Raw genomic sequence first — 9,181 nt, 5'->3', positions numbered from 1 at the left:
GGAATCGGCTGCGGGACACCGCGGACGGGGCGCTCCGTGGGGAGGGGAAGGGCATGTCCATTGACCTGCGGCTGATAGTTAAAATTCTAACCGGAGGCAGCCAGCTGAAGACTTCGGCCGAAAGCTGAAGACAAATCTTATGCGACTACGGCCCAGTTTTGTGATTCAGCTTCACTCCACAAACTGCGCCGCTCACCGTGATTGGTGGTCGGCAGGTCAGGCCGTCAGGCCGGGGCCACTACCTCGGCGATCCAGCTGGGCTGCACGAACGCGCACGTGTCGCAGTCGCCTACGCCAGTTTTAGCCATGACGGCAATGCAGTTGTTGGCCATAAGCGGGATCTGAATCTCGGCCTTTCGATCCACAGTCGACGTCCGATCAGTTACGCCTTTTTAGCACTGGTAATACCCACCCGGTTCGTATAACAAAGGCGCTTCACACGCTCGGCAAGGTCACCCCTGACGGTGACTCTGCTGTCGGTGAATGTGCCATCGGTGGCTGTGCCGTCGGTGACTCTGCTGTCGGTGACCGTGCCATCGGTGGCTGTGCCGTCGGTGACATTGACAGCCGGGGCGGTATTTGCGGGGAAGCTGTGACTGTGCTTACGGTGAATGTGCTAATGGTAACCGCGCTGATCATTACTGTTCTCGCGAAAACTGTGCTTATGTTGACTGATACCGGCGGCTGTGCAAGAGCGGTTCTGCTATCGGTGACTGAGTTAACAGTGATATGTTGACGAGGAATATGGTAACGGTAGCTGTGCTAATGGCACCTGCCGGCGGTATTTGTGCCACAGTAATTGTTCTAACGTAACTGTACTGAAAGTAATCTTTCCTGGCTCTTTTCGACGGTGACTGTGCTATCAGCAACGGCAAGTACTCTGGCGACGTCTGTAGCTTACCGTGACCGCGACCGTGCCGGTGCTGACACCGACGGGACCCTTTCAGTGTGGGCCTCGGTCGGGTCCACTTCGAGAAGCAGCCACCGTCGAACCTGCGCAAGAGCAACTTCTTCCACTTCGTGATCGCGCTCTACGACCGGATCGGCCAGCCCGTGGAGGTGGAGCGCACCGCCTTCGCTGGGTTCGTCGAGAAGGACGAGGTAGGACGGCAATGCGATCCTGAGGCTGCAGCTGCGTGGCCGAGCTGCTTCACGGCCGTCCATGTTAACGTTCACCTCACAGCGACGTACAGAGCTTGGAACCAGTGGTGCCACGTATTTAAAATTGCATTTCCCAGTGACGTCATCGTATGTGCGAAGCCGCAGCGCTGGCGGCTTTGCTGGCTTCCCCCTGCCTGTCAAGGGCTGCCCGCGTTGGCCACTCGGCGGATGCGTGACAGAATAAAGCCCCAGCCGTCGGGAGGGTGCTGTCTCCCTCGGGCCTCGGCACTAAAAGGGGCCCAAAAGAACACATGATATATAGCTTATCTTGATCTGGTAGGGCTCTTACGTATTAATGGGCCCGTGCTAGACCAGATATAGTCAAGTCATTTTGTGCCGGTGGATTCTGTACGAGACCGTGGATGGCTCCAATATGTAGCTTTTCCAAGGAACTACTTAGTTTTGCGAGCATATCATCACGAAGTTCGCATTCATCAAACTGCGACCCATTTGTCTGAGGTAGGTGTTATTTGATCACAACTTAATAACAGTAGTATTTCGATAGGAGAACATAACTTTCTGGCTCCACATAGCTGTGACCCCATATCTTCGGAGGTCCCACAAATTGCCCATCTCCGGTTAATACACAACACTATTTGTTACTGCCGGCATCCAAATCAAGCTAACCTTTTCCATCGTCATAAGGCTATAAACTGTGCTAACACGCCGCGCCCAAGTCATCTCAGCTGACGTTTCTGGTCTATCTGAGCTATTCCAATGCTGGATGTCGTCGTCCATCCGGAAATCCAGTCTTTATCGTCACAGCTGCGCATGACAGCATTCACACCTTCTATGGCATGGCCTGTGCCCACGTATGCCATTTCATAATCTGTGCAGGGTTCATCACCTTCGCCATGTTCTTTGTTTACCTACGAGCCGGCGTGCATGGCAGCTACCGTCCCTCCCCTTGAGCCGCGCCTCCCCACCGTCCCTCTCCTGCCTCCCCGGCGGACCGAGCATCTGAAAGAGAAATGATAAATACTTAATCTCTTTCATCCGGGGTATTTTTTTGAGTCGCGATATTATTTTGACTTCCCCTCGCGGCCGTCCCGCGGGAGTCGTCTGTGTGCTCAACTGGGATCGATCGGGCGGGCTGCGGCCGCCCTCTCGCGGGCCGGCGTCACCCTGCGGGCCGCGCGAGACGCCCCGGGCCACCGCGCAGAGGCGCGCCCAGGCAGAGGACCCGGGGGGGCGCCAGCCGCGGCGGGAGGCAGACGAAGGGAGGGTGGGGCTGCGGTGCTCATGCAGAGAACAGGAGATATAACAGTACTCAGAGTCTTAGAGAATCAGGGTGGGGTAGATGGGGGGGGGGGGGGGGGGGAAGCAGAGGGAAGAAGCGGGCCAGATAAAACCCAGCCAAGCTTATTTATCATCCGAGCACTCCCAACACACAAACATTCTTCGGCCTGTTCATTCCAGGTGGCCATACCTACGACTCGACCTTGGTGGTTACACAAGATGGCCGAGGATCGGCCCTGGCTGGCTCGGCTTCCCGTCCCATGCATACAGTTCCGTCCCATCCACGGCGTGTCACTGGCCAAAACAGACCGCGCTTGGTCCGCCAGGGGTCGAAAGGGCTTTCCTTGCGCAGCTTTGTTGCCTTAATCCATGCTCATAAATAAGTATCTCTTGGAACACGTTTTTGGGCGGGAAAGCTAGCGACAGGTAACAACTGGCTATTGACTGATCATGAGGCCCACGAATTATACAATGTCAATCAAATCGTTTCTAAAATACTCTTGAAATCAACCGGCTGCGTCGCATGTACAGCTATTGAAAGAACGCAAGGATAATCCAAAGGGTGGGAGGGACAAGCCCAGTTTTAAGCTGAATGGCTTCCGTACATCACTGTAACATCGACGTTAAACTTTCAAGAGAAATAAGTGGGCCATGGTTCCTCTCCCCCTCCTCCCTAATTCCTACGCTCATGATAAGTGGCATGTATTTTAGCAACTCCGGACTCCAGGTATTCCTCCTTAAACAACTGATAAAACTCGCAGAAGGGTAGAGCTCTTTCAAGCTACACCAGCTGTAGCGGACTGGTACAGGACCGTGCCCACTTAAGGCCCCGTGACGTGGTTGTGTGCCGTGCTGGTCTGGCTACGGAGGCTCGGCTGGCACCAGCAGTCAGCAGCGGGCGTTGTGTGCCGTGCTGGTCTGGCTACGGAGGCTCAGCCAGCACCAGCAGCTAGCAGCGGGGGTTGTGTGCCGTGCTGGTCTGGCTCCGGAGGCTCAGCCAGCACCAGCAGTCAGCAGCGGGGGTTGTGTGCCGTGCCGGTCTGGCTCCGGAGGCTCGGCCGGCACCAGCAGTCGGCAGCACGGCACCAGTGCACCACCGAATGTACAAGTAACGGCCATGTTCCCCGTTTCAGGAACCGGAGGGGCAAAAAACCAACAACGGAATACATTACCGATTGCAGCTGCTCTTCGCCAATGGTCAGTCTCTGTCTGGCAAAGTGTGACGCTCTTCTTGTCCACTGCAGCATTCCATTCACCGGTTGCAGGACCTTAATGCTAAATCGATACGCTGGCCATATCGTTGAACGATATACATCTCGTTGGTTTGCATTTTTAATGGCTGCGTTCCTCGTCATGCGATAGCCCCACCACCACTTCCAGCAGCACTTCACCACAAGCCCGCTGCAGCGCCTCACATTTGACAGATGGCGTAGTGTGTTGTGCTGTGCGGACCTTACGGTCCGCGCAGCCTGGTTTGGTTACGGCCTGGTTTGGTTACGGCCTGGTTTGGATGCGTACAGTGGGACCCTGACGTTCCCGCCGAAGCTCTACGCCTCCACAATTCTGGTCTCTTCTGGATCCCTGCGTACGACTGGCCCAAACCGTATTCAATCTTCGTCGGGGTATAAAAGTGTTCCCAGCCGGATTTAGAACGAGAGAAGCGTCTCTGGAGAAGCCCCACCCGACCAGCAAAGCTGTGATTATGTTGCCACATTTTCTCGAGAAGTCCTTGTCCCGCTGGAACATTCGTCGCACCATGTATCAGTCGGGGGAAAGAAACGGCTGCTTGGTACGGCACACCTGCTCTTCAATTGACGCGACATTCTCGTTATGTTTTGACGTGTTCGCTCTGTTTGCTGGCCATAGCATACCACGAAAGGCGAGGCGCAAGTAATATTGGGACACACTCAAATGTTCTTTGTGCTTTAGCCGATGATGCTGCCTTCACGACGCATGCAAGGCATTTCAATGTTTATTACTTTTGAGGCGGCCTCGCCGCGGTGCTTCTGACAATGTTCAGATTAAATATCATTGGTTGATTCTTGTAGCCTTTGGCCGGATGGGAGATGTCACGCTTCGTGTTATACGAGCTGATTTGTTGAGTGCTTCCACTCTCTTTATCTTCAACTTCTCCGGTCCCTCCTACTTCGCAATATTCGCCTCCTGCCCCTTCTCGTCATCCTGATCCTGCTCTCCTGCCTCCTGTACTTTACCCCTCCTCCTCCTTCTCCTCCTCCTCCCCACCTCCTCCCCATCTTTCTCCTCCCTCTCTTCCTCCTCGTCCTCCTCCACATCCTCCTCCTTCTACTCCTTCTTCTCCTCAACCCCCTCCTCCTCTTCTTCTTCTCTCCTCCTACTTCGTCCTCCCTCTCCCCTCCTCCTCCTTCTCCTCTTTCTCCTCTTGCCCCTCCGGTCATCTAACATTAGCTTCAAACTTGTCTCAAAGTACAAAATCAGCAGCGATATACCTCTTTCCCCACTGACTTATTCAGCCTCCGCGCGTCAGGCGAGGCCTCGGCTTGCTTATCTCGACTCACAACGCGTTCCTTTGCAGGCGCTCGCCAGGAACAAGATATTTTCGTTCGTCTCATCGATTCCGTCACAAAACAAGTAAGTGCAAAACAGGTCTTTGCTTGCTTCCGGTACCATTTCCCACTGAAAAACCTGAAAGTGGCATCTGGCAGGGTGCTTTTGCTCAGGCTAAGTTTCCCGGGATAGAATGCGGACATCGGATCGCGCCCACTCAGGGAGACATCACCTTCATTTGAACGGTTCTGCTTCCTTGCTCGAACGCCTGCCACCAGGAAGGTACCTGTTGCTCACCATTTGCGTGCACTTAACCAGGTACCCTTAAAAGCTATAACGGTACGGCGCGGCATGCCTCGCCGACTCGTCACGTGGTCCGACTGCAGGCTGGCGTCAGCCTGGGTCGCGCGAGTCACACTCTCGGGCCCCCGCCGCGGCCGGGAGAGAAAGAGAGCCACTCCCGCCAATGGAGCCATCAGATGACCGCGCGCCGCGGATTACGCGCGCTTTTGTCATCGGCGTGCGCGGCGCGCGCCTTTGTTTCCGGGCGATAAGCGGCGCGACCGACTATTACGGCGCCGACACGGCGGCGAATATCCGGTAAGCCCCCGCCGGGGTCACGTGCGGGTCACGTGCCGGCAGGGGGGCTGGTTCGGCGCGGCCGGCCGAGCGGGGTCTAATCGGGTAAAACAAACAGCGTGACGGCCGGGGCCCCCGCCCGGTCCCGATTGCTGGGGGCGCACTTTGTGTCGGCACGTGCGCCGCAGCCGAACCTTCGCGGCGCAAACAGCGCAGCCATGTACGCCTTTTGTACGGTCAAATATCTGTTTAAAGACTGGGGAACGAGTGACGGCTCAGCCTGCGAATCCGATTACTTGGCGGACCGGAGGCCTAACCTGGCGTCAGCTCTTCCTGAGACATTTGCTCTATTTTAAATGACTCGGGACGAAAATACGCCGAATTTAGCATCTTAATTGGCCCAATAAAGTTAATTAACATGCCTGGTTTCCCGAATTCAACGATCTCAAATTAAAATTAGGCGATGAGGAGCTTGGATTAAGCGGGAGAGAAAAAGATTCATGCGTTATTCGCAGTCAGAAAAGTACAGTGAGCCAGCGGGATGAGTCGCTCCATGTTGCAGCCCGTAGAACGGCACACCATCGTCAGTCGTTACATGCAAACGACTATCTCATCGGGATTTTTTTCTCGCAGTGCTGGCCTCCCGCTAATGGGTCCGCAGTGCAGCCTCGCTTGGGTAATAACGGGGAGTGCGCACGCGCATTACATGCGGCACGTCGCGTCACAAGTGCGGCTTCGCGGGGCGTGCTCATGCGCATGCCATGCGGCACATTGCTACGCATGTGCTGCTTTTAACGGGCGTGCGCGGACAAAACGTGGACGACATTTTACCAGGCACTTTGTTCAATGAGGTATCACTGTCACTGAATGAAGGCAATAACAGAGGCCATCGCGGGGTCAAACTAAGACGTAGGTCGTGCCAGAAACTGGCAAAAAATTTAAGTCAGTTATTTTCCCAGCATCGCCAGTGGGCTGATATTTCAATTTACAAAGGGGAGGGAGGGTATTGCTACACTTGACCCCCTGTTCATATGCTTGCGGTTTTTAAGAGCTCTGGCTTCCCTTTCCAACAAAACAGCGTGTGACGGTGGGTTTCTTCAAAATACTCGCGTCGCGAAGCGCAGTCACCATGTGGCTGCTGAACGGAGCTTTGCGAATCAAATTTGGTTCATTATAAATGCTTTCATGACGTACAACACTTGCGACGCTGAAAACATTGCGCAACAAACAGCTTCCCCACACAAAAGGAAAGGCATCCATATTCTGTCTTTTCCATACATTGCTCATTGTCGTCGCAGACTCAAAAACAAAACATTGCTACCGTACTAGCTGCAGGGAAGAGAGGAGGGGTAGGCACCGCCAGCTGGGCGGGGGGGGAGGGGGGGGGGCTGACTGACCCGGACTCGAGCGCCGGGGGCCGGGCCCTGGCCGTCCCGGGCTCGGCTGGCAGGGGCCGCCTGTCGAACAAAGGACGCCCTCCGTCGGCCTTCTATCTCGTTTTCCAGATTACGCGCCAAAAAATAGAGGCATCATCGGGGGCCATATGCATTACAAAGGGTGGGCGGGCTGCCTCGGCGGCCCGCCCCCCCCCCCCCCCCGCGCGCTGATGACGTTATTCCGTGCGACGCCTCGCCGTCGGCGGCCCTTATGGCCGGCGCAGTGGTGAGGAACAACGGGCGGCAGACGCGCCGACCTCGGCGCACCAGCACCGCCCACGATTGTATCGTATTAGCGTATGTGTTCAGCTTACAGCGCTCAAGAGGTTTTGAAAAAGAAGATGGCGCTTTTTATCCACGGCCAAGAGCACATGCCTGGTCTAAGCATTGTATAAGCGGCCTCTTGCCTTCTGAGAGATGCCTTTTGTTTCTCTCTGCAAGCAAACTTTTCATTTCGTAACTTTTTTTCTCCATCAAATAGAAATATTAAAGCGACTAAACGGGCAAGTGCCACACAAGACAGCTCCGAACACAAACCGCTTCCTGGCGCCTGTGAAGACCACATTCAGCTCATCCCATCCATCCGCATCGGCGTACAATTTATTCAGTATTCAATGTTTTCCTCTCGGCTGGGTATTTCTCCGCATAAGCCATCAAATCATCCGCCTCGCGTACGCAGCTTGTCGCTAATCAATTACCCGCCGAACCTAACGGGCGCGCCCCCGTCGGCAGAGACCGGGCTCATTTCCTCTCTGGCGCGGCCGCTCACCGCTCAAAAATGTGTGCAAACGTTTTGTGAGTGTGCCTGCCTTGTCATCATGTGTTCCTGCCTTCGTGCCGAGAACGTATGTCCCCCAACGCAACGCACGCGACCGAAGGGTGTACACAATGCCTATAACGTACGCACGTACCATGCGTATGTACATGTATACATGTTTCCACATATGTGTAAACGGTGCGCGGATACACGCGCACTTCCATGCGTACACACACACACGTCCGGGGATCTGCGTCAGTGCGAGCGCGCGTGTATGTCTGTGTGCTCGTCCGTCGCGACGGCGGCGGCGGCCTGCCGCCTCCCCCGGAGCCGGTGATCCCTCGGTAATCCCGGGCCTGGGCCAATTCGCCGCCGGGCTGCCGCCGCCACAATACCGATTTAAACGAGTGTTTGTTAAACGGCCCGTGCCATCTGTGTGCCGGTGTCGGCGGAGACCACCCCGCTCTCGGGCCCGCGCGCGGCGAATGGGGCGCAAGGAGCGCGCCGCTTCGGCCGCACTTCCAGCCAATAAAGATGGCCGATAGGCGGGCGGAGAGGAAACAATGACCCGTGACGGGATGGCACCATCTGTTGACTGGAAACACGGGCCGGCAGTTTGGACGGCAGCTTAATTGAGCCGCATTACACGGGGAGGAGCTGATTCGCCCGCTGCTTGTCCGCCGTGACCATCGGCCAGTGGGGTGGACCTCGCCGGAGAACGCGCCAGCTTTGGAGCGTCAGCCAGCGCCCTGAGGATGGTCTGGTGGCGGCGGCGATCCGTCGCCCCCGCCCGACGGCAGACGCGGACGCTGACACTGCTGCTGCGTTACAGGCAATCATCTATGAAGGCCAGGACAAGAACCCGGAAATGTGCCGGGTGCTCCTCACGCACGAGTCATGTGCAGGTAGGTCAGAGGCTCCCGTTGTGTTCCACAGACGGCATCAGTCGTGTGACTATTTCGCAATTTTATCGTGTTTTTGCTAGTTCTTCTCGCTGTCGACCATTGTGAGGTTAAGTCGCCCTGTCCACCTGTTTCGCTTCCGACATCTTGTTACCTGCCTGGCACAATGTTTCTTGTCGCCGGAGTCTTGTGTCTTGTTTATTTAGGCGCCGCCACCACTGCCTGATGAACCCCAAGCCCTGCGTGTCCAGTGTGGCCTCCTCTAGCGGGCCCTGTGTGTCTGATGTGGCCCCTTTATGGCGGGCCCTGCCTGTCCGGTGTGGCCCCTCTCCGGTGGGCCCTGCGATGTCTGGTGCGACCCCTCTCTCGGCGGGCCCCGTGTGCCCGGTGTTGACCCCTCTCTATCGGGCCCTGTGTGTTCCGGTGTGGCCCGTCTCTGGCCGGCCCTGTGTGTCTGATGTGGCCGCTCTCTGATGGGCACTGTGGTCCGGTGTGGTCCCTCTCTCCCGGGGCCTGTGTGTCCAGTCCTGACCTTCCTAATCCCCGTCCGGTAAATGTCAGGCGCGTGGTCATGAGCACTG

The 9,181-nt window shown here is 56.2% G+C and overlaps 1 protein-coding gene across 1 annotated transcript in view; it reads left to right on the top strand.

Annotated features, from left to right (window-relative positions):
* Nucleotides 1-9,181, top strand: part of LOC119112092 (transcription factor collier) — a 77,582-nt gene that overhangs the window by 26,365 nt on the left and 42,036 nt on the right. Inside the window, exons 5-8 of the mRNA XM_037236098.1 lie at nucleotides 948-1,101; nucleotides 3,534-3,597; nucleotides 4,955-5,010; nucleotides 8,531-8,607. Of these exons, the coding sequence (XP_037091993.1) occupies nucleotides 948-1,101; nucleotides 3,534-3,597; nucleotides 4,955-5,010; nucleotides 8,531-8,607 (351 nt within the window). The remainder of the gene's footprint in view (nucleotides 1-947; nucleotides 1,102-3,533; nucleotides 3,598-4,954; nucleotides 5,011-8,530; nucleotides 8,608-9,181) is intronic.

The sequence above is a fragment of the Pollicipes pollicipes genome, unplaced genomic scaffold (genome assembly GCF_011947565.3).
Source record: "Pollicipes pollicipes isolate AB1234 unplaced genomic scaffold, Ppol_2.1 Scaffold_7261;HRSCAF=8764_pilon_pilon_pilon, whole genome shotgun sequence".
In the NCBI taxonomy this organism is placed as follows: Eukaryota; Metazoa; Arthropoda; class Thecostraca; order Pollicipedomorpha; family Pollicipedidae; genus Pollicipes; species Pollicipes pollicipes.
Note: the sequence above shows the minus strand (reverse complement) of the source record. Positions and strands in the feature narration are given on the sequence as shown.